The sequence below is a fragment of the Lacerta agilis genome, chromosome 6 (assembly GCF_009819535.1).
Source record: "Lacerta agilis isolate rLacAgi1 chromosome 6, rLacAgi1.pri, whole genome shotgun sequence".
NCBI lineage: Eukaryota > Metazoa > Chordata > Lepidosauria > Squamata > Lacertidae > Lacerta > Lacerta agilis.
Genome location: NC_046317.1, coordinates 56,032,808 through 56,058,043, shown reverse-complemented (window position 1 = coordinate 56,058,043; position 25,236 = coordinate 56,032,808). Strand labels below are relative to the sequence as shown.

The window sequence follows — 25,236 nt, the reverse complement described above, 5'->3', positions numbered from 1 at the left end:
AGACTAATCTGCTTGTATTGGCCACCTTTCTTTGAAAGTCAAAGCTGTTGTTAATACCTTCATGCTTGGTTCATTCCCGCTGGTATTTGGAAAGCACTCCCAGATTGTTCATAGCTCAGTGGGAAATCTGAACAACCACCAACTTTTTTTTTTTTTTTTTGCAGAAATAAGTAGGTCTTGAAAGTTAACAGCAGGAGCCTGTTGGCATCTCCCTAAATGCCAGTGTTGTCAAGTTATGGAACCAGTCAATGCAATTTGTTTTTCCTTTGGGTGGTTCTTTTTGCTTGTGGTCTTTTTGAGCCTCTTGGTTCCCCAGCAGTTTGACACCCACACTTTTATTTCTCACCCCCACCTGCAGAAACACAACTTCTTCTCTGGAGCACTGAGATGCAGCTCCGTGGGGCTGGCTTGCCACCTCTTCCTTTGCTTTCATGAATGTTGAGCCATGAAGACTTTTTTTCTGGACAAAATAAAAAATAAAAAAAAATTCCTTCCAGTAGCACCTTAGAGACCAACTAAGTTTGTTCTTGGTATGAGCTTTCTTGTTCATACCAAGAACAAACTTAGTTGGTCTCTAAGGTGCTACTGGAAGGATTTTTTTTATTTTTTATTTTGTTTTGACTATGGCAGACCAACACGGCTACCTACCTGTAACTGAACCCTTTTCTGGGTTAGGGATGAAATAGTTTGCTGTCTGTTGCCTTGCTCCCAGAATCGTTCCCTGCTGTGAGCAAATATCTAGCCCAGGAGTAGCCCCAGTTAGCATGGCCAACGGTGTGGGGTGATGGGAGTTGCCGTTGAACATCATTTGGAGGTTGGCCACCCTGTTCTTGGAGCAAGCTGTTCATTCTTTCTCTTTGAGGCTTTCAAGGAACAATTAGATAAGTCTATATCCTGGTGCAGCACTGTGTGCACTTGTTTCTTGAAACCACAGTTCCCGGAGTTATGTCATGAAACTATTGTACACACAGTTTGCCTAGGGGTGGATTGTCACTGGTAGAACATAGCAGTTCGGACTCTTTGGAGCCAGTGAGCAACTGTCTTTCTGCAAGTGATCAATTTCCCCCTTGACCTTTTTAAAGGCCTCCAGGCATGCCTTGATACTGAACAAAGGACTGGGCTGCTGATGAGGTGAGGGGAAAGTGAGAGTTAAGATAAATGTGTGTTTATACCCCATGCTTGATCTTCAGTCTTAACAAGGGAGGACAAGAATAGTCACTATTCTACAGTAAAATGGTACACAGTGAGACGTGAAGGTGCAGAGGGCCAGGACTGAAAAATGGGGGTGGGTGTTTTGTCCCCATTTTCCATTTGCTTTTGTTTTGCTTTTTTCATCCCCCCCCCCCCCCGCCCCAGCTTTCACATTTCCTTGTCTGCTAGCAAATGGCACAATAGCCAAACAACTTTCCAAGGTAACAAGTGGCAGTTGTAAAGTGCCGAGCTGTCTGTCAAATATACTCACTTCCCCCCCACTTCCCCCCCCATTCCAGTTTAACATACCTTTTATACAGAGGCCATGTGCTGAGACATGTATGTGGTATTTGCGGCATGGGGTTTGAGTTAGCTGCTTTGATCCCTAAACAGGACCAACTTTTTACCAGCTGGGATAGCTCAGTTGGCAGAGCATGAGACTTTTCATCTCAGGGTTGCAGGTTCTAGCCCCACATTGGGCAAAAGATTCCTCCATTGCAGGGGGTTGAACTAGATGATCCTTGGGGTCCCTTCCAACTCTACAATTCCAGTTTAGTTGATACCTATCATGCATGTGCAAAATGACCTTTTTCAAAAAAAAAAGATTGGACAGGGGAAAGGGTCACTGAAAAGCTTTTTAGGTTCGTATGGGAGAAGATGGTATTCTACATACTCAGGTCATTTAAACATCACTTTGATTTGGACATAGAAGGCAGTGAAGATGTTTTAATGCTGGGGAATATGGCCATGGTGTTGTCTTGGTGAACAATCTGTCAAATTCTGCACCACTTTCTGATATTTTCCAAAGGCACTCTTCACATACAGTGTCTTAGAGCAGTTTAACCTAAATATAGTAGCCATCAATAGTTGTCGCCCATCCATCTGTCTCAGAAGAGATTCAGCTGGCATGCTATTCATAACTGGTGAAAGGTATTGTGATCTCCAGGTGCCCTTGATAAAATACTTCAGCAATGTTGGATCTGAAAGCAACCCTCTAGTGAACCTGATCTTTGTGAGGGGAATGCAGGCTTATCCAGAACATGTCAGATACCAATTCCATAGTCTGATAAAACGTCTAGAGCTGTGTGCGATGACGGAAGGTGTTGAGGGTGCTGTCATCTGCTTATTCTACCATTTGGCAGCATGTTGGCGCTTGGAGGCATCCACCCTTCCATGTCTGGAATAAATGAACACTGTCATTTGTTTATCAGATGTGTGATGCTAATGAAAGACTAAACATGTGAAGGCTTCAGGCACAGCTGCTGTTCTTTTGAACCTGACCCTGTCCTCTTAAACTGCAAATGTGCCCTCTAATAATCTGAGTCAGGCGGCTCATTGCTTGCATTTAACATGGTTTCTCCTGGACATGAGTTTGACACCTCTAGTAGAAATCATGTAGGGTTCCCCCCTTCCCCCTGCCATTCATGGTACCTTGATAAAGATGAGATAAGCATCTAATCTGTGCTTTGTTACATCCTTCTTCCCAACCTTATCATCCATGTGTGGTCAGGCATTTAAAAAGCAAACAAACACCTGACCACCTCCCCCCAAAAAAGCTCAGGAAGATTACACTTCAAAATTAAAGCTTAAATAGCTTTCTTATCCCTTGCCCAAATATAAAGGTCTTGCATTGTTTCCAGAAAACACTCTGGCTAAATCCTCTGGAAGAGGAATGGCATTCCAGAATGTGTGAGTTTCCACCAAGGATGCTTGTTTATATTAATTATCCACTCTCCACTCGTTCAGCCTGATCCTATGAATGGTTACTGACTCCTACTGAACTCCTCACTTGTTTGTGCATAGGATTTCAGTGTTAGGGTGTTATTTGGAAGCTGATCTTGCCTAACTAACAGGGATGTTCTTCTGAGAAGCTTTCATAGCGCACTCCCATACCGAGCCTGTGTTTGACACATAGCCCATGCTTCTTTTATTTGCATCCCAACCTTCTTTCAAGGAACTCAGAATGGTGCGCTTGGTGGACCCGCATGGTGTTTCCAAGCATATCCTCTCTCCCCCCCCCCTCCGGTCAAAACTCACCAGACTCTGACCTGCTTTGCAGATCTCCTTTCTCTGTGGCCTGATCCCAGCTGTTTACATCAAGATTCTACTTATCTAATTGGCAAGGGCTACAAAGTTGAACTGCCATCCAATGACTGTAATTTTCTTCCTGCACTGCTTATAAATGATCACTCGTGGGAACTCGGCTGTAATAATGTGTTGCCTGAAGCAGAATAAATGCCACTCGATTTTCCTCCCCCCCCCCCTTTCATCCAGATATCAGTGCTTAAGGACAGGAGTGAAACCTTCCATTCTTGGACTTCAAAAGGTGGCGTTAGTAGTATGCCAGAAGACAATCTGGAAGACAGCGTAGAACTTCATTTGATCTTTAGATACTGAAGTTGCCGGGTGTTGTTGCATCTTAGGGGGTGGAACTTGAACTTCTGTGAATGGAAAGTGTTGAGAGCCAACCTGTGACTATACTCTGGGTGGTAACAGGGTAGTGAGAAGGTATTTGGCAAGTATGTATTGGAGAGCAGCAGTAGACCCATTCCCATTCACAGCTTAATATGACTCTGATGCGACACTACGGCCTTTTGAATTTCAGTTTGCTTTAACTTCCCAAGCAGATAGTTTCAGGACAGGCAGCTGCAACCTCTTAAGCCCTACTGCTCTATTAGAACCCCCACACCCAGTCTGTAACAAACCCTGGCTACAACTTGTGGTGAAGGAGGAGAGACCTTAACCACAGTTCTGGGTTCAAATGACTTGAGAAGCCAAACCTTGGTTTAGTAGCTGTGCTGTGCATAGGAACTAAAAGGGTAATCTCTAAATTTAGCTCTCTCTCTCTCTCTATATATATATTCGGATCTGTGGAATGTGTTCCAGAGTTCTAACGGAAAAAGATAAAGGCAGAGTTGTTCAGAAAGTGGATCTTTTGAAGCCTGCAGCTTTTAAATGCTGCGTAGAAACCCATCTGGCGCAGGATATGCTTGGATGGGTAAGAGATTCTAGGCTAGCAGGGGGGATGCTTTCACAGTAATGGATGTGGGATAATTGCAAACTTTTTCATCTGGCTAGCAACAAGAAAGTACCAGCAAAGCAAACTCTTTTTTTTCTTTTGGCTATGCAGGGATTTATACAGGATGTCTTGGACTTCCATTGCAATGCAAGGGAAACATCTTGCATGTAATTTTTGTTTGAGGGGGGACATTAATTGTGTTATCTATCATATGCCTGCTGGCTGAGATGTCTTCACATTGGAAATTTTAGGAGATCTCTTCCCCTTACATAAGAAGCTTAATGTTGTAGGCTCCCTTTTTAGCGCTTTGATATCTTTTACCGAAGGACACTCTCTACTTGCAGCAATATTTACCCTCTGCAGGAGCCGGTAATATCCTGATCATGGTTCTAAATAAGCCAGTAGGTTTGGCCTTGCATGTATTTGGGAGTTGGCGTAAGTGAAGGCTCTTGTTTCCCTTCCTTGGAAAGAGCTTTTTCTCCCTTAGGGAACATCCCTACTTGGATTGTATTCCCGCTGGATCCAGTTACAACTCATAGCGGATCCTCTGCCTGCTCCAGCTTGAAGTGCAGGCACCAAGGAACTAGTCAGGAATATTAGAGAAAAATAAGTGGATATTGTGAGCCCAAAAAGTCTCTGCTCCGATGCCTAATTCATCATTTTACTTAGTTTGACATGTTTTGAAAATGCTTCCTGCCTAAATTGCTTGTTCTTAAGCTTCGCTTCATGGTTGAACTGTAGCCTACGAGCTGTGGAAAAATCGAGAGAATGAAAATGAGTTACATTCACTCTCATATTAAGTTTCATACAGCTAACTTTTTCTGCCTGGAAAGAAACTCTCTGCATTATTATTTTTATCTCTGAACTCTTAGCTCGTTGTTTTCTAATCAGTGTCTGCCAGTGTCTATCATGGAATCACGGAACTATAAAGTTGGAAAGGGGCCAGAGGGTCATCTAGTCCAACCCCCTGCAATGCAGGACCCTAACACAATTTGATATTAGTTCACTTACTTTATTCCAATCTCCAAAAAAGTAAAGCAAGACCTTTAAAGGGTTTATGAGTAAGGAATTTGGTTAGACTTGCATTGTTAGTGCCACTTAACGTGATGCAATGAACATACAGTGAAACTATCTTTGGTGCATCAAAGCAGTTACCTTGGGGGTTATGGGTAGAGAACTCAAACATAACCTAAAGTCATAGGATTGTAGAGTCTGAAGGGATCCCAAGGGTCATCTAGTCCAACCCCCTGCACTGCAGGAATCTTGCCCAGCTTTTGAAAAGCACTTGTACTTAAACACATGGAATAGTGGTATTGGTATATGCTCTCTTACCATACGTTGCTGTTTGTTTAACAATGTATTCTTAGAATGACTTTAATTCTTATAAAGATCTTTCTCCCAAATAACTTGAGTAATATTTTAATATCCATATAATAGTGGGCAGGACCCACAGTTGTGTGTTCCTTTATGGATAATTCTCAATTCCAACTCATTTTATTTCGGCTTTAAGCCCATAAACATAACAACCAAAAACAGAAACAGAACATCACAGACTGGTTTACAATTACTAACAATAAAATAGCTTTAAAAATACTCAGCTGAGTAGAATATGATAAAAGTTAAATTAAAATTTCAAACTGTATATAGCAAACCATTGCACTTAAGTGTCAGGACTGAGGTCAGAAATTTTGCCATATGTAAAGTTACAATCGGGTCTGTATCTTGCAACAGAAGAGCGAGATAAGTCTCTTCCCAATACCCCGGTAATTTTTGAATTAATGGAAGTAGTAAAGTCTTTCAGGCATCAGAATACAAGGGGCAGACAACCACTCTATGGTGGCAAGGATTCAATCGAGTGGTTATCACAGGCACATAAGACTGAAACTTGGCCCCCAGAAAATCTGTGATGGATAATTCTCACATTTAGCTGAATGGTTAAGATGCTGCTTATTTGCAATGTCTTTTATATTAGACTGGTTCTCTATCTACCGTGTCAAATGTGTATATGAAACCCCGTTGGCACCACTGGTGAGTTCTCCCAGTGCGAATAGCACCTGTATAGGAAAGAGTTCCCTAAAGACTGTAGAAGGGGAAGAAAGCATTGCATTCTCTGTGCCTCCTGTGAATCTCAATCATTAGCAGCCCATCACAGCAGCTGATGCGGGTTTTGAAAACCTGTACATCAAATTAATTTAATGCTTCACCTACTTTGACCCTGAGAGCAAAGAAGCTGTTAAGAAATGGGTCTAGGATGTTTTGCAAAGGAGAGGCACTTTCTTTTAAAGGCTGCCAAATACTGCCTTTTCTTCCTCTTTCCGAACACTTGTGGACATCCAACGTTGGAAGATTCCTAACAGGTAAAAGAAAGTACTTTTCACACAGCACATAGTTAAAACTGTGAAACTGCTCCCACAGGAGACCATCTTGGATGACTTAAAAAGTCTACTAGACAATTTCAGAGGGCTCAGAGAGGTCTACCAATGGCTACTAGCCATGATGGCAATGCTCAGGCTCTGCTTCCGCAGTCAGGGGCCCCCAGTAATGCTTCTGAATACCAGCTACTAGAAACCACAGGAGGGAAGTGGACTCTCGTGCTCAGTTCCTGTGTGTGATTTCCCACAGACATATATGAGAACAGGATGCTGAGCTAGATGGGCCATTGGCCTGATCTGACACGGTTCTTCTCATGTTCTTAAGTTTTCCTCAGCCTCAAATCCACCCTCACTCCTAAAAGTGAATATTGATAATTAGTGACTGGTTTCATGTACACAGAGTTTGGGGAACATCCAGTGAAGGAGCAGGCGCTCGCTATAGCCGTCTTGCACAGCTGCCTGCCAGTCACTCCTAAAAATAATCATTGAGGAAAATGGAGCTGCTTGGCTTCTGCCCACGACCTTAAAGGCGAAAAGCACCCTGAAGCACTATTGTGGTTAAAGGAACATTTTTAGAGGCCATTACTTTAGGCTGCAATCCTAGTCACACTTATTCGGGAGTAAGCCCCTTTGAATTCAATAGGGTTTACTTCTGCAGTTAACCACTACTTTCTGTAAGTACCCCAGTTTTTCCTCCCCATATTCATGTAGGATTTATGCTTAATATGTTACATTCTGAGAGCACAGCCAAGGCAGTTCCCACGTCTTACTGTATTTTCAGTTGTCCCTTCAGGCTAGGATTTATGTGCACCACATAACCATTACTGTGCAGCTTTTGTGAGACAAACCAATTGTAATGTTAGGTGTCTCTACCTTTTCAGGGGTATTTTGGGCAGGCTGTGTCATGTTTATAGGGAGGGACTGTAGCTCAGTGGTTCAAGTCCTTAGCATCACCAGTTCAAAAGGCACTGCCTGACACCTCGATTTGGACAGTTGCTGCCAGTCAGAGTAGACAAGGCTGAGCTAAATAAAACCAAAGGTTTGTACAAGGTGTAAGGCAGCTGCCTATGCCTAAGCAGGCAGTAGGGTGCGCCCACTCTTGAAGGTGCCTACCCTAGATCGTATGAGCTATAACAACTACTGCTCATTTGCAAATGTCCCAATCTTGGGTATGGTGGTGTCCAAGCAGTTGCAGGAATTCCTAGATTATTAAGCTGTCTTAATACAAAGAAATTTCAGAAATAGACTGGAAAGAGAAGTGGCTGAATTGCAACTAATCACCAAACTTAAGTTACAGGTGGGTAGCCGTGTTGGTCTGCCATAGTCAAAACAAAATAAAAAATTCTTTCCAGTAGCACCTTAGAGACCAACTAAGTTTGTTCTTGGTATGAGCTTTAGTGTGCATGCAAACTTAAAACCATGGAGAAACCTGGTCTGAACAAAGACATTGGATTCTTATCTCATTATACATAACAAAGCTATCTTTAGCCATCTCACCCCTTGCCTTTCCCTGCAAGACTAAGAGTCGTCAACAGGTTTTCCACACCTATCAGCTGATCACCCATTCCCACCACCCTTCTGAGTAATACCCCTCCCCACTCCCTCGTTATATTTAAGGATCTGGTGACTTCTGTTTCAGTGTATCTGAAGAAGTGTGCATGCACACGAAAGCTCATACCAAGAAGAAGAAGAAGAAGAAGAAGAAGAAGAGTTTGGATTTGATATCCCGCTTTTTACTACCCGAAGGAGTCTCAAAGCGGCTAACATTCTCCTTTCCCTTCCTCCCCCACAACAAACACTCTGTGAGGTGAGTGGGGCTGAGAGACTTCAGAGAAGTGTGACTAGCCCAAGGTCACCCAGCAGCTGCATGTGGAGGAGTGCAGACACGAACCCGGTTCCCCAGATTACGAGTCTGCCGCTCCTAACCACTACACCAAACTGGCTCTCCTTGGGCTCAGTTGGTCTCTAAGGTGCTACTGGAAAGAATTTTCTATTTTGTTTGGATTATATAAATTCTTGGATCTGTTTCAATCTGGATTCAGGTGTGGTTATGGACTGAATCAGCCTTGGTTGCCCTGATGGATGATCTGTATCAAGAGTGGAGCAGGTAGAGAGCAACTTGGCTTCTTGATAATCAGCAACTTTGGATACCATTGTCCCTAATGCTAATAAACATCTATATCTACCAGGATCTGTGCATTTAGTGGTAGGGGTCCAATTCTATGGAACTCCCTTCCAGTTAAGAACAGATAAGCCCCTTCCCTGTTGAATTTTCAGCATCTACTGAAGACCAGCAGGCATTTTAACTGAAGTCTGATTTTTTAGTTTTAACTGATTTTCCGTATTGCATTTCTTGTACGCAGCTTAGAGGCCTTTATAGTTAAGCTATATAAAAATTGATTAAATAAATATTGTTGTTGTTGTTCAGTCGTTCAGTCGTGTCCGACTCTTCGTGACCCCATGGACCAGAGCACGCCAGGCACGCCTATCCTTCACTGCCTCTCGTAGTTTGGCCAAACTCATGTTAGGAGCTTCGAGAACACTGTCCAACCATCTCATCCTCTGTCGTCCCCTTCTCCTTGTGCCCTCCATCTTTCCCAACATCAGGGTCTTTTCTAGGGAGTCTTCTCTTCTCATGAGGTGGCCAAAGTACTGGAGCCTCAACTTCAGGATCTGTCCTTCTAGTGAGCACTCAGGGCTGATTTCTTTGAGAATGGATAGGTTTGATCTTCTTGCAGTCCATGGGACTCTCAAGAATCTCCTCCAGCACCATAATTCAAAAGCATCAATTCTTCGGCGATCAGACTTCTTTATGGTCCAGCTCTCACTTCCGTACATTACTACTGGGAAAACCATGGCTTTAACTATACGGACCTTTGTCGGCAAGGTGATGTCTTTGCTTTTTAAGATGCTGTCTAGGTTTGTCATTGCTTTTCTCCCAAGAAGCAGGCGTCTTCTAATTTCGTGACTGCTGTCACCATCTGCCGTGATCATGGAACCCAAGAAAGTGAAATCTCTCACTGCCTGCTTATATACCTTTGGCACAATATGGCCAAACTGTAATACTAGGGCTCTATTTTCACTACAGCCTTAAGAAGAATCTTGCTGGAGGAAAGTAAAAGGTCATTTTAAGATTCCCCCCCCCCCACAAACCTTTATTTCTTCCCTGTGGTCTGTTTTCCTTCCCCAAGCATCCCAAGTGCTGCATATAGAGTCTGCGCTCTGTAATTAGCACTGCCTAAGAAACCCATGTTTGCCCTTTATGCAGAGTGTTCAGGTTTATACTGGAAGGGACAGGATATTTACAGCTTTGAGGATGGGAAGAGAGCAGACTTGTTTTTGTTGCCTCCTCTTTACCTCCGCCTCTGTTTCTGTTTTGCGTGTTTTAATCGGGAAGGGAAGTGGTAATCCAGGGACTTGAAGGAGATGGCCTTGTGACAGACACTCGTCTGGGAATCTGAACCAAGAGTCTGATCCCCAGCTGTACCAGGCACATCCCGAGTCCTGAATGCCCTCAGATTCTGTGATCCAGACTACGGAGGCAAATAGGTGATTGTTCACCACTAAGCAAAAACAGCATCCTGCTGTCCTCGGCCTTTGTTGCATTTAGCAAGGCTTGCCATCTGTCTTTTATCAGTCACAAAATTCCTGTGCATGGCAAAGGAGAGGCTACAGGGTGCTCAGTCTGTGTACACAGCTCCTGTTTACTCTGCATTCATCGCACGTCAACCACTGGTTTGTGAAGACGTGTACATATGACGCTTGCCACAAGCTACATCTATCCTGTAGTTCCTTGAGAAATGCTGCATTTGGGTGTGCCCCCCCAACTTGCTTCAGTTCCAATTTTAAAATGTATGACATGACTACATCAGCGCCCCCTCTCTGGCCACTGGTGCAGAGTAACAAAGGAAAACCCAGAAACACATGCAACTGTACAACAACCTACAAAGGTGCTTTGAAAAACATGGGGGGGCCTTGTGTTTTAAGCCACTCATGTACACAAGCTTAGTTTCTGCCTTTATCGCCTAGCTGTTGCCCTGTGCATTTAAATAATATTACATTTTCCTCCCCTCCTGAGCTGAAACCACCCTTATGGCAGGAAGAGAACAGTAACAGCCAGGTTAGTAGCTAGTCTGCTGCTGCTTGAACTCTGAAGACATCCTGATACACTGTCGGAGAATCGTAAGGTTCCTAATAACGCGTCTCATAAATAACTGCTCCTTTTTAAACAATCGCCTCTTCCTAGATTCTGAACTGATTTCCTTGATTTTTGCAGCACTGGGATGTCTTCAAGTATGTGACCGAAGTATTCATCCTGGTTCCAGCACTCCTGGGACTGAAGGGAAACTTGGAGATGACACTAGCATCTCGACTCTCTACAGCTGTGAGTATTTTGGTCTTATGCCTGTCAGGCAGGTAGCCTTATATCTGCCCCCACCCCGGCTGCCCTACATATACAACCTTGAAGAGGTGTTGACTTAAAGGGGCTCCCCCCCCTTGAGTCCTTGAAATGAACTCTAGCCAGTGTATACCTTTCAAGCAAACAATGAGGACTAGGAACATGCTTAATCTCTTCAGGTGGAGATATTTCTGACAGAGAGCTGGATGTTTCTGAACTTAGAGATGGCACAAAGGCTGCTTTCATGTGCCTATAGAAAAACAACGAAGTCTGTAAATGTAGCCAACCTCTATTCCAGGCATGCGCTGTCTCTAGGTGTGAATGAATGAAAGTGCATCTCTCCCATTCCTCTGTGCCTCCTGAAAATCTGTTTTGGGGGCTTGGGACCTTGGGAGTGGTGTGGGCTATGACCACACGTAGAGGAGTGAGTTGTTTGGAAATCACCGCCCTTGTCTGAACAGAAGAATGACTTTGATCCATGCCTCTGCTCATTTTCCTCTCTTCTTCCTCCGCCAACAACAAGCTGCCCCAAGCAAGTTGCATTTTGATGGATTCATGAGGGTTGCTGGAAAGCAACCAAGGAACAGCCAGTCTTATCCTTTACAGAGGGAAAGCTGGAAGGCCTTTCCCTAATCAGGCCGCTATGATCCTCCTAAATTTAGATCAGGCACCCCCAACCTTCGCCCTCCAGATGTTTTGGACTACAGTTCCCATCATCCCTGACCACTGGTCCTGTTAGCTAGGGATCATGGGAGATGTAGGCCAAAACATCTGGAGGGCCGCAGGTTGGGGATGCCTGATTTAGATTCTGAGACCACTGTTATGCTCACTTGGTTGTTTGTTGAGCATAGCGCAGTTCATTGTTTGGTTGCAGAGTGTGACCTAGACAGCTCCTAGCTCCTGACTCTCAGTTCGTATTTCTAGAATGTTCTGAGACACATGGAAAACATGTGCTTAAGAGGAAGTACCCCTGCGCTCCAGTATAAGTGCAGAGATGCAAAGAAATAAACAAGTTCATTGGTATCTCAAATTGTACAGCCTTAGTGTTCAGAAATAGTGGCCTTCTCTCTCTTCTGAGATACGGCTGGTGCCTATTCCTTTTAAGCTTCTGACACCAACTGAAGACCTAGATATTTGCCCAGGCTTTTGGCGAGTGCCAGTGTTGATGTTTGTCTTTAGTTCTGGTTGTAAATTATTTGCCTTGTTTTTATGTATTTGAAACTGTTTTAGTTGTAACCCCACTCTGGAACTGCATTTGTAAGGAAAAAAAGAAAAGTAAGTTTTAAGTAAAAAAAAATTTTTTTAGTCCTCTTACTGTGCTTGAACTGGGGTGCTTAAATGTCACAGTTTGTTGTGGGCTCAGGGTGCTGCTCATGTTACAAGTTTTGCACAACATCCATACAATGCCATCCTCATCAGAATGTCATCCTTTGATCCTTTGTTTTCCCATTTAATCTATTTTTACAGTTTCCGTGAAAACAACAATGCAGAAATGGTAAATTGGGATTAAATTGGAAATATGGGATAGCATTTTGATACCGGAGATGTTGTGTGAATATTGTGGGGAAAAGATTGCATGCATGAACACCACCAAGTCCACAATAAATTGTCATTTTGAAGCACTCTTGATCTTGCAGTCATTGAAATCCTACTTACTTTTCTGATTGATATCAAAATCCATTGGTATTAGATATCGCATCTCAGGCAAAGAGGCCAAAATAGTTGTTGACTCCGTGTTTGATATTTCTTTGACTTTCTGGGCCCTCCCCCTCATGGAAGTACATAAACCGTGTTTATGGAAGACAATCTTACTCGTCTACGAGTGATCGCCAAAGAAGAAGGAAGTACAGAAGCAATTATTTCAGTACAAAAAAGCAGCCACTGTCCTTGGCTTAATATTTCAATATATCTGCTTCATTAGTACAATAAGGATGCATCCTCGGCATAAACATCCTGCTCCTGGCCTTCATGATGCAAAGGAACACAAAAGCTAGTCTGATTTGCACAGAAATGTTGCCAAAAACCTAACCTTTGGGAATAGATTCTGGGGCAAGAAGCTGCATGGCTGGGTGTGTGTCTTGGTTTGTGGATTAAATCTGTTTTCTTACATTCAGATACCCTTGAAAATTCCTTTGTTGAACAAGTGTGCTTGAAATATAGGCTAGGGAGATACCAAGAGGGGAAACAATGAGTTCCCGTATTCGTGCAACTCATGGTGGGGTCCTTGCAGCAGGGGAGCATTTGTTGAGAGGGATTTGTACTGGAGAACTGGCAGGAGTGAAACACTCTTTCCCTGCGCACCTGCTTATTCTCTCCCCCAGCATCCCACCCTGCCAACAGTTCTCCCTATTAGCAAATACCAAACACTTGCCCTACTAGTCCTGTTTGGCTCTTGGAAAAGAAGCCTGTGATTGAGGATGCAGTGCCTAAAATTATGTGGGTTCTGCAGTATTTTCTTGAATCTCCATGTCTCCATGCTATTGGAGATCCAAGTGGTAGCGTACCCCCATGTAATGTAGAGAGAAGTACAAGATTGTTGTGAGAGGTCAGGGCAATGCTTTGTGAGCCTAACAACCATCTGGCCCATTTCTGCCACCATTTCTGTTGGGTATTGGAACATCTAAACATTGATGCAGCATTTGCTTAGCTACAGTCTTTCTGTATATTTTTTGCCAGCTAAAACAGTTAAGTTGCACGCTGACATTCTGTTCCCGTTCGATGATTTTGAATGATGACCGACGTCTGCTTGGCACTTCTCCACCCGGTTCTTCGTGAAAGTAGGCAAGCTGATTGTTCCCACTGTACGGAAAGGGCAAAAAGAGGCAAAGGCATACTTTGTCCAGAGTTGGAATGGATCCCATATCTTGGCATAGGCATGCTGTCCATTTGTCAGTGGGAGGTGTTCTTCTCCCCACACCCCAAAGAATGTGAGCAAGACAAAAGGCTTTTTCATCCTAGCTGTGTTGCTGCATGGAGACTCCTTGAAACGATGCTTGTTGCACTCTGGTGCTTGGACACCTTCGTGGTGCAAGCTCAGCATTGGACAGGCTGCCATTTGCTTCATTCCCTTGCCAACACTGAAGTAGGCAGCAAGACCATGAAGCGAGAGTGCTTAGCATAACGGTATCCTGCCCTGCCAATATGGAAGAGGCATGAGTCTGCTGTGCCATGACTTATGCCAGGCACCTCATGCAAGCATCCTCCTCTGTTTCTTGGCTTTTCCTAATCAATCTTGGATTCACTGATTTCAACTTGCACCAAGCACCCACCTCTTGATCAGCTGGATGGTGGTGGAACAAACTCCCTTTCAGCCTTTTCTGCACAGTTGTAAGGAACAATGCAAAGACCAATGTCTGCTATTGCTTCCCTGAGTTACCTGACCCCTGCTCCATTCATTCTTGTATAAGTGGCTTGGTCAGATTGTCCTGTGAACCTTGAAATCCCTAAAACCTTGGGCATAGTCGCATGCTGCTTTGATGGTGTCACTTGAAGTGACATCAGTGTGTTTACAGAATTCCAACCAAATGCAGGGGGCTTGATCCACACTGGGACCACAATTTGTGGAGAGAGGAGGCTTAACACTGGCCTATTTCTGCCCCCCCCCCCGACATAATGGTAATAGCAAAGCAATGGAAGTATTATTAATTTACTATTCCATTTTGCTGCACAGGTCACCCCACTGTGCTACTGATACTTCTACTAACTACTGTAGTAGTTTTTTGAAGGGTCAGGGTGAGAGATAGTAGAAACAAACTTCCCTCTCCCTATTCACACTGATCCTGATCTGCCTTGGGGGCCCTGTGCTTGGTTTTTAATTTAAAACAATGGCACTGGTATATCACTTAGAACAGTGCAATTATAGCAACATGTACAGTGGTGCCTCGCAAGACGAAATTAATTCGTTCCGCAAGACTCTTCGTCTTGCGGAAATTTCGTCTTGCGAGGCACCTTTTCCCATAGGAACGCATTAAAATTTAATTAATGCGTTCCTATGGGGAAAAAAGTCCGGGGGCCCCTCCCGACCGGCACCGGAGCCAAGCCAAGCCGCGTTTTAAGACTGCAGTGAGCGAACAGCAGCGCTGCTGTTCGCTCGCTTCAGTCTTAAAACACGGCGCCGCGGCTCCGGGAGGGAGGGAGGGGGCCGTGGGATCATGCCCCCTCCCGACCGGCAGCGGAGCTCCGCGGTGCTGTGTTTTAAGACTGCAGTGATCGCTGCAGTCTTAAAACGCAGCTCCGCGGCTCTGGGAGGGAGGGAGGGGGCGGTGGGATCGTGCCCGACATCGGGCACGATCCCACGGCCCCCTCCCGACCGGCAGCGGAGCTCCGCACCGCCGAGTTTTAAGACTGCAACGATCGTTGCAGTCTTAAAACGCAGCGGCGGGGCTCCGGGAAGGAGGGAAAGGGCCGTGGGATCACGCCCGACATCGGGCACGATCCCACGGCCCCCTCCCGACCGGCAACGCGGCGCCCCGCGGCTCCAGGAGGGCTTACCTTTTCGCTGCGGTCGGGAGGGATGTTGCGCATGCACAGTCGATCCAAAATGGCGGACGCGGACATCACCCCTCCCGACCAGAGCGAAAAGGTAAGCTGGCTTACAGTGGTACCTCGCCAGACGAATTCGTCTTGCGAAAAACAGGCATAGACGAATTCGTCTTGCGAGTCAACTAAAAACTCGCAAAACCCTTTCGTTTTGCGAGTTTTTCGTCTAGCGAGGCATTCGTCTTGCGGGGTACCACTGTACTTCGACCCCTATCTGTCTTCCAGTGATGGAGAGAACTGCCATATTGCTGGGGCAAGAGTAGAGATGCAGTAAGGTTTTGCCTTCAGTGTGTAGCTCTCCTTCCTAGGAGCTGTTGATTTTCAGTGTATCTATTTCTATGGGTGCCTTGGAATATCTCCTTAATGCCATAGTCCAGATGTGAAGTAAGGCTGCATAACCTATCGCCTCATGAGGCTGAAGGTACTCCAATCACTCACTTGGGGACCATTCTCAAAATCTGAGGGTGTGAGGGGAGCAAAGGAACTTGACAGAAAGTACGTCTCCCAGAATAGCGCAGTAAGTAAACAGCTGCTGGAAAGTGCTTATTCTACGGTCTCCATCCTGTTGCCACCGCCTTCCTCGGTCTCCCCACCCACCCTGAAAAAGTATCTGAATTGGTTACCCTGAATCCTCCACAAATGCAGGTTTGGGCTTGAGTTTGACACATCTCCCATAAACTCGCCAACACACTCTGTCATGACCTTGACTTGGGCACTGTTTCCTTTCTCTAAATAGTTCTTGCTCTGAGCTGTGCTTCCTAGGACTTGAGCCGCAGTCATACCACTTAAGCTTCTGCTACATTCCAGCAGAGCTTAGTGGCACTGGCAGCAAGAGAGTCTTGGCAGGGAAATGAGACTCCCTCTTGCTGGGTAGAAAGCTTTTTACTGTTTCCCACCCTCCTCTTGTCACTCTGGCAAGTCCTTGGATGTAGGGAGCAGAGTTGCTTAATAGCATCTGCCGCCGGTCATGTGGTCTGCAGAACCTCAGTGTTCCTGGGGCAAAGCAAGGTATTGGGGCCAGTGTGGTGTAGTGGTTAAGAGCGGTTCCCCTTGTAATCTGGGGAACCGGGTTCCCGTCTCCGCTCCTCCACATGCAGCTGCTGGGTGACCTTGGGCTAGTCACACTTCTCTGAAGTCTCTCAGCCCCACTCACCTCACAGAGTGTCTGTTGTGGGGGAGGAAGGGAAAGGAGAATGTTAGCCGCTTTGAGACTCTTTCAGGTAGTGATAAAGCGGGATATCAAATCCAAACTCTTCTTCTTCTTTCTGCACACACTTTGAATGCTATCAGTATATTATATTTATAGTATATTATATTTAACAGTATAATATTGACATGGCTTAGTCTGCAGTTTGATTGTGAATGCCAGTTCACTAAATAGGCAAAGCTTGCTGTGAGTGGAGTTAATGCGTCTCCTTCACATTCATAGCTGCTGTTTGTCCTAGTTCGACATTACTTCTTTAAGGGAGCATTCCAGCTTACCTTCAGTGAGTTTTGGAAATAGAAGGGACCCCAAGGCAATCTTTTCCAATCCTCTTCAATGTGGGAATCACAGCTAAAGAATCCTGACAGATGGCCAGCCAACCTCTGTTTAAAAACCTCCAATGAAGGGGAGCCCTCCTTTGAGGTAGGTCTGTTCCACTGTCAAGCAGTTCTTACTAGAGAGTTCTTCCTTATGTTTGGTTGAAATTTCCTACCTTGTAATTTGAATCCAATCGTTTGGGTCTGACCCTCTGGATCAGCAGAAAACAAGCTTGCTCCATCCTTTTAATGTCTGCAGCCCCTCAGACATTTGAGGATGGCTATTCTATCGCCACTCAGTCTCCTCTTCTCCGTTCTAAACATGCCTAACTCACTCATAAGGCTTGATTTCCAATAGGCTTCTTATTTGACAAAAGAACCATAAGAGAAGCCTATTGTGACAGGTCAATGGCCCTCTATCTCTCCATCCTATTATCACAGTGGCCAATGGGATGCCCATGGGAAATCAGCAAGCGGCTCCTCCATGCAAAGATGCAAAGAGGTGGGGGAACGTTCTTTCATATGTGGTGGACTTGTAAAAGGGTAAAAGAGTATTGAGAAAATGATCCATAATAAATTTGGGGGGGGTGTTTAAAAGTACTCCCCCCTCAAAAACCAGAGTCCTTTCTGTTGGGGATAATTCAGACTGAAATTCCCAGGTATCAAAAAATGGTTATTTATGTGTGCTACTTCTGCGGCCCATGTTTTGTTAGCCCAAAAATGGAAAACGAACGAGGTCCCAACCAAAAAAGAATGTCAGCTTAAGCTGACAGAATATGCACAATTTGCAGACTTAACATATACAGGTAGAATAAGAGGACAAGAAGAACATAGTTTTAAAGAAGATTGGAAAAGGTTTATTGAATATATGGGAAATAACTGTGTACAGCTGAAAACGCTGGCAGCATTAAGATAAATTCAACAGTGTAAATAAGTTTTGATGGATGCAATAATAATGGAATACTGAATGGTATAGTTTTTGTAAAATATGCAGGGATTTATGATGTGTAAAATAAACCATGGAAAGAGAAGAAGGGAAGTCATTGACATCTTAAGGATGTAAAATAAGTATTCTAAATTGTAAAACAGAAAATTTAATAAAAATAGATAGATAGATAGATAGATAGAGATGAAATCAGTATATTGATAGATAGTGGGAAGGCCAGTGACATTGTTGCATGTTCCAGTAAACATCTGGATATGGCTTTTCCCCACGCTGAAAACCTGGCATGTGTAGCAGCCTGAGAACATCTATGTGAAGAGGAGTTGGTGCTTGCACAGAGATCCCTAGATGCCTCTTTGCAAACCATTCCCTGAGCAGAATTGCATTGAGGGGGATGAGATGCAAACCTTTCTAAAACAAGGTTGCAGGACAGTGCTAGAGGTAGAAAATAGCTCCGCTTCAGTACTTGTTGGGCTGTTTGTTAAAGATAAACTTTGCTTTCTTGAAGGCTGCAGTTGAGTTCATATGTGTTGAAATCACATGGACTCCTTTCTCAAGGAAAAGGATCCATGGGGGGCCCACCTGCAGTGGGAAGAAATCAGAAGAGGCTTCTTGAAGGAGGTCTTCCGGGGGCTTGGTCATTAGGCTTGCTGTGTGGGAAGGAAGCTTAGTACAGCTTCTCATTAGCTGCGCATTAAGACTCCCAAAATAGGGTGTTGTTTTTTTTGCCATTTAATTTGTTTTTCTTTCTCTCCCGCATAGGGGATTAAAAATTTGTGTTTGCCTACAGCCAGGTTATGCTGATACCCTAACCTAATTGCACGAGAACATTGAGTCTCTGGGTCAAATTCACAGCAAAAGTAGCAGCAATTTTAGCACTGCACGACTTGGATCCCACTCTTCTTGGTGGAATGTGTCTAATTTAGCGCTGCTTTAAGCCTCTTTTGTTTGCTGGACATTCCATTGCCGATGGGAGTTTTTCTTTTTGCGTGTGCTGGTGAAAGGGGGCTTGAAGGGAAAATAAGGCCACGCGATTTATGGACTGAATGTAAGGTTGTGGAAATGGCAGGCAATGATTTCCACGACAGTGATGAGCCTTTGGCCAGCTGCCAGAAGTATTTAGTTCTGCTGGCCACATTCATAATTTCGTAGTTCGTGTGTTACACTTTTCTCACCACAAATATTTAATCATTTAGGGCAGTGGGACCCCACTCTTCAGCCAAAAGGCTTCCAGCGCAGCTTACATGGAATCAAAACAAGACACTCCCCACCCGCAGGCTTACATTCAAATAAATAAGTAAACAACACACAAGGGAAAAGGGAGAAGGAGGGAAGAGGAAAATAAAACTGTAAGCTTATGCACCAATTTCTAGACAGTTGTTCCTATATTGACTAGTTAGCACCTGCCTGATGGAGCTAAGTCTTTGGCAAAGCAGATGCAATGAACCCTGATTCCTATCTCTCCTACTGAAGCAGCCTGAGAAAATCATAGAGTTGGAAGAGACCACAAGGGCCATCCAGTCCAACCCCCTGCCAAGCAGGAAACACCATCAAAGCATTCCTGACAGATGGCTGTCAAGCTTCTGCTTAAAGACCTCCAAAGGAGGAGACTCTTTGGCTGCCCCCAGGTGACAGCAGAGAGAGAGTAGGCCTGGTGGAGCTGGCCTGTCACAGCTGAGCCGGTGACATATCGTCACCCTAGTGCCACATTACAGATTCCTCTCAGTAGTTTATGGCTTCTGATGGTGCAGTAAGGAGCAGCAGTATCTCCTGGGCTGCTCAGAAATTGTCAAAAAGGATAATTGATCTAAAACCTGGCCCAGACTGGAAAAGCAGCCAAAATGGTCTCTGGCCTCATTAGCACTCTCAGCTTTTGTAGCTGCAGTCAGTCAGGCCTGCAATGCAGGGAGCAGGTCTTCCAAGACCAAAACCATGGTGGTGTCTGAGGTAGATTTGACACAATTTATTTTATGAGTCACCCCTTCCAACGGACTTTCACTGTTTAAGCAGGCTGTGGAGTGGGTAGAGTGTTTGTATTCTGGATAAGCTTTATTCATTCTCTGAAGTTACTTCTTGGGTATCTGCCAGCGGTGTGTTTCTTCTTTGAGTCCATTTGACATGAGCGTTTAATTCCATTACTTGATCCCACAGGGACCCTTTCAGTTTTCAAGATTCCAATAAATGAAATTAAGCATAAGTCGAAGGGGAGCATGCCCATGATCTGCTCAACTGAGCACAGTGGTGTTGGGTCCTGGGACCCAAAAAATCATGAAAAGTTGCACAATATATTTTTACAGTAACTGTTAGCAACCTCCTTAAGGTATCATGTATCTAAGGCTACCCATGATTTCAGATCCATGGCTCTGCTGTGTTAACTTGGCTCTTTTTAAGTCTCTTGTGACTTGGTGAAAAGCATGTTTCTAGTCCTTGTGATAACTGATGATGTGAGCAGTAATGGAAATCATTCTTGGACTGAGCCGTGGGGGTGGAGTGGGAGTCTGTGTCTTAAACAGGAAGTGGTTCTTTGCTTGTACCACTTCACATAATGTAAATCATTATCTTCCCTTCCTTACAGTATCTTCAGTTGGAATAAAAGGCAACTGGTTTTTTTTTCTGAACAAAGAATTTTTCTCAGTTTTTCTGAGAATTTCTGAGTTTTCTCTGTACAGTTTGCCTATTGCACTGCCATGCATAACTCCATAAAACATTGATATGCTGTGGAATTTCACTTCCAGTTCTTTTAACCTTGAGTTGCACCTTTTTGCTGACCCCGAGTAACACAGCTTATCTTTGGCTGTGGAACCAGGGCAACTAAACTTATATATTCAAGGTATATGAATGAATGTAATAATAATAATAATAACTACTTCAACTGATCCACATGCCAAAATGTTCCCCAAGCCTAATCTCATAATAGGCTACCAGCTCCCTACACATTAAAATCTGTGGTTTAGCTGTAAGCATCGTTTGAAAACCAGTTCAGAATGCATTGTTCCATTTGCTTTATGTTGAAATATATTGTTTAATCTCTGTTTTATCTTGCAGGCTAATATTGGGCAAATGGACACTCCCAAAGAGCTTTGGAAGATGATAACAGGGAACATGGCTCTGATTCAGGTGAATTTTTGGGCAAGAGTATGATGTCTTTAAACATGAAGGGCAGCCTGTAAGGAGACTAGAGTCCTAGCTGTCAGTTTCTCTACAATTTCTGAATCAATTTTCTGATTTCATCATGTGATCACCAGCTCTAAAGAATGAGCAGCATAGTACCAGACACCCCTGATATCAGATTTGTTTGCAATATTTAGGGTTTATTTGCAAAAAAAAATGTTTCTCCATGCCCCACCCTCCCCTCCTGCCATAGCCTGGAAGAAGATGTGTATCCTTTGTGTTTGACCCAACGAATAGGAAGCCTGTGTCTTCAGAGCAGAAGAGTTGGTTTGGCTGGCTCCAGCAACAGTGAGAATGCAGTGTTGGTCAGGACACCCAGTAACCTGTATGACTGCTGTTAAATTGCAGTAGCTTCCTGAATGATTCTGCACAAATGGGAATAGGAGCTTCAAGTTCTTTTTCTCCAACTAATGCCTGACCGCTTCTTCTAGGTTCAAGCAACGGTGGTTGGCTTTCTGGCTTCAATTGCTGCAGTGATATTTGGCTGGATCCCAGATGGGCACTTCAGCATTGGCCATGCCATTCTCCTCTGTGCCAGTAGTGTGGCCACAGCCTTCATAGCCTCCCTTGTGCTGGGTAAGGAGCAAATGCTATATAAGGAGGGAAGAAGAGGTGCTCTGCCTGCAGTACCTTTGCAGCAAGACTGAAACATTTCCTTTCTCTGGTGTCTAGGCATGATCATGATTGGCGTAATCATTGGCTCCAGAAAGATGGGCATCAACCCTGATAATGTGGCTACGCCTATAGCTGCCAGTCTCGGTGACCTCATCACACTTGCTCTGCTCTCTGGAATCAGCTGGGGTCTCTACATCGAACTAGGTAAGCTGAAGGTGATTGCATGACTGTGTTCTGTATGAATCATTCTGTTCATTCCCTATAAAATTCCCAGCAGTCTCATTTATAAGGTGAATTCACATTTGTACTGGAGTCTGATGCACACCTGATGCTGACACCCTGCAAGCATGGCTTGCAAATCGGAAGCTGATCTCGGATGTGTGCTACCTCTCCTCTGTCCTCATTCCCATTCCACTTGTCCTATTACATGTGCTAACCATGGTTAATGCCAACCAGGTTCCCTCGTAACCATGGTTTTGACTTCTTTGCCTTTCCAGGGGAGCCATTGTTTGACATTGGTGCACTTGTCACTTTAAACCACGAGTAGTTCTGACAATGGAGTGGAGAGGGAAGGGAAGGTTGCTGATTCTCTGTTCCCAAATCATGTTTTACAGTGAGCCGTCTTTACATCTGCTCAAACATCTGTAGTTTATTACTGCAGAGATTATGAGAAAAAAAAGTTCTTCTGTCCTGTTTTTGAATGGCTGTTTTGGTGGGGATTCAACTACATTCCTCTGCTTTGCCTGTATATTAAGAAGAATAGTAACAGCTGCCACAGATGTCTGTGCATATGGGAGATGGTACTACTTGAAAAGTATCCAAGTATTTTTGACCTGGAGGACAGATGATAATATACTACTCCAGAAATATCTAAACTCCCTATTTCAAGGCAGTTTCAAGGGAAGAGAGTGCATTACTGCTGAATCTCCCACTAGCAGGCTCCAGTGCCTAACTCTAGCTTCGCCATGCCCATTGTCCATGCCAGCTGGGAGTCATAAGTGCGAAAGGCTGCATCCATGTGAAGATCTAATAAAGTATCACTGCAAATGCATTTTTTTAGGTCATAAGGTTTGGGTTGTTGTGCTACGGTTCTCCTTAGCAAGACCATTATGCCCTCTACAGTGAAGGTTAGGACATACTGAACTCATGGGAAACTTGTGGCCCAAAGGCACTCTCTGCACATAAACTGATACTAGTCCTGCAATGATCTCAGTCAGCCATGTGGACTGAGAGGTAGCCCAACATGGACTGTAGCATCCTGCCCATGTGTAGTGCAGGGAACAGTGCATTTGAACTTCTAAAATAAATATGAGTTGTTGTGACCTTAGAATACTACATTCATTGGAATGGTGTGTTGCGTTAGCAGACATCAAAGATTCCCTTTGGCCTTGTGTAGAATTTAAATCCTAAGCGGGGCAAAACAGGCCACCTTCTTCAATGAGTGAAACTGCAATATGGTGATTGTCTTGCCACTAACAGCTGTCTTTCACCCTGCGATGGTGGTTCTTTGACCTCTGGTTTCTTTCTCCCACTCAGAGGAGAAAGCCTATGTGAATCCACTGGTGTGTGCTTTCTTTGTTGCCCTGCTGCCCCTTTGGATCATCATTGCCAAGAAGAATCCAGCAACCCGGGAGGTGCTGTACTCTGGCTGGGAACCAGTCATCATTGCCATGGCTATTAGCAGGTAGGAAGGTGGCAAGGGGCCGTTCTCTAAGAAGGATGTCTTGGCCTCAGACTCTGAGCCACATGGTCTGACTGCTGCTTAAGAAGCAGATCAAATTGTTGTGGGGAGGGAAGCAGGCATTATTGCTCTAAATTGGGTCTACCTTTTAATTGGGCAAACTATTCAGAGTAAGACTGAGAGTACCTCTTTTACCACATCATTTAGTCACATGAAACTAGTTTTGTGAAATCCATCTTTAAATTCATTTTTATTAAATTTTCCACTTTAACAATCCAATCAAATCACATTAAATATTCCAAATTATACGTATACATATCAAATTATCTGAATATTCTGTCAAATTACAAATTTTTAACAGGACTTCCCATGCTTCAAGTTCGGAGGGTTCCGATCATCTCATACGTCTACTGCTTTTCATAGTCACTTCCAATGATTCCTCTAATTCTTCCTGTTGTTAACTTTTCTTCTTTTACAGCCTCTGAGTTGTTCCCACAAGCGGGTTAAAACAAGCAATGGTGTGTTTCTGTGTGGATTTTATGTCTATGATTCCCCTCTGTAAGTTCACAGCATCTCCTCACACACTGGTATTTCTGCCAAATCAATCCAAAGGTCTTTTCGCTGCTGGCAGCTGCCATCTTCACTCAGTTCTGATGAAATCAAGTCTTAAGCGTCTGCTCAGTAACTTTCCCAGACCAGTTGCATCAAACATTAGCCTTTCCAGGGGAGATTTGCCAAATCAAACTGGAAATGCAAATATAATTACGGTACATATTAAAGGCTCACCTCCCCCTATGACTATTTGTAATTCTGCAGCCCAGTCTTGACTTCCGATCATGGCAGATTTCCAAATTAAATGTGTGACACAGCTAGGAAACCGTCCAAGGTTTTTAACGTCTCTCCAATGGCTAATGAGATCCTGCTTCTGTCTGATGTCAACAAATTAGAGAATCTTTTATCTTCTTCCAAGCAAATCAAAGATCTAAAGCCTTAATTATATAGTATTATTATTTCCACATAGTTTATAGTTTTAGAGCCATATTATATCAACAAATACAAAGCTTTCCACTCTCGCTTGCTATAGATAATATAAACGGTTCCGGGGGGGGGGGGGGTTGCCAAATAATATAATAGAGCAAAGTACAATAATAAAAGAGGCTTAACCCCCCCCCTTTCCGTTACGTTCCAACATACCAACTTAGATGTTAATCCTTCTTCCATTCAGTCTTTTCTTGGCACCTCAGTGGCTGAGTTAATTAGCAAAGTAATTTCTCCCTCCTCACTCGAAGCATGTCCAAAACTTAAATCCAATTTTTCATCTTAAGAAATGGAACTTGATTCGCTCACGGAGACAGCATCCAGGAGAGCCAGACTCTCTCGGGAGCTTTCCATCCAGTGCCCCCAGCCCCTCCTTCCTTCCGAATTTGGGGCTGGTTTGTTGGGCATTCGCGGATGAGACTGTGTCTTCCCGTATCCCCAGGAAGATTTTGTGAGGCTGATTACTCCCATCTCAGCCTCTAATTACCCTGTGGGTGCCGGAGTGATGGAATTTTCAACCATCTTCCATGGCGCCTCAAGAGGAAGTATGAAATCCGTCTTTAAAATGGCCTGCTTCTGACTATTTTCTTGTCCTCAGTGAAGACAGACTGCATATGACTGGATGTCGGTTGATTCAAAAGCACTTTATACACTTCAAAGAAACCTTTCAAATAAAGTTTTTTTTAGGAATCATAGTAATTCACTGAGTGATTTCATTGCATCATTGAAAACCAGAATGTTGCTAAG

The 25,236-nt window shown here is 44.1% G+C and overlaps 1 protein-coding gene across 2 annotated transcripts in view; it reads left to right on the top strand.

Annotated features, from left to right (window-relative positions):
* The window catches only part of SLC41A1 (solute carrier family 41 member 1), a 43,269-nt gene that overhangs the window by 6,726 nt on the left and 11,307 nt on the right, over window positions 1-25,236 (top strand). For both annotated transcript variants that reach the window (XM_033152851.1, XM_033152852.1), the window contains exons 3-7: window positions 10,859-10,966; window positions 21,030-21,101; window positions 21,587-21,731; window positions 21,828-21,974; window positions 23,307-23,454. In XM_033152851.1, coding sequence (XP_033008742.1) covers window positions 10,859-10,966; window positions 21,030-21,101; window positions 21,587-21,731; window positions 21,828-21,974; window positions 23,307-23,454 — 620 coding nt within the window. The remainder of the gene's footprint in view (window positions 1-10,858; window positions 10,967-21,029; window positions 21,102-21,586; window positions 21,732-21,827; window positions 21,975-23,306; window positions 23,455-25,236) is intronic.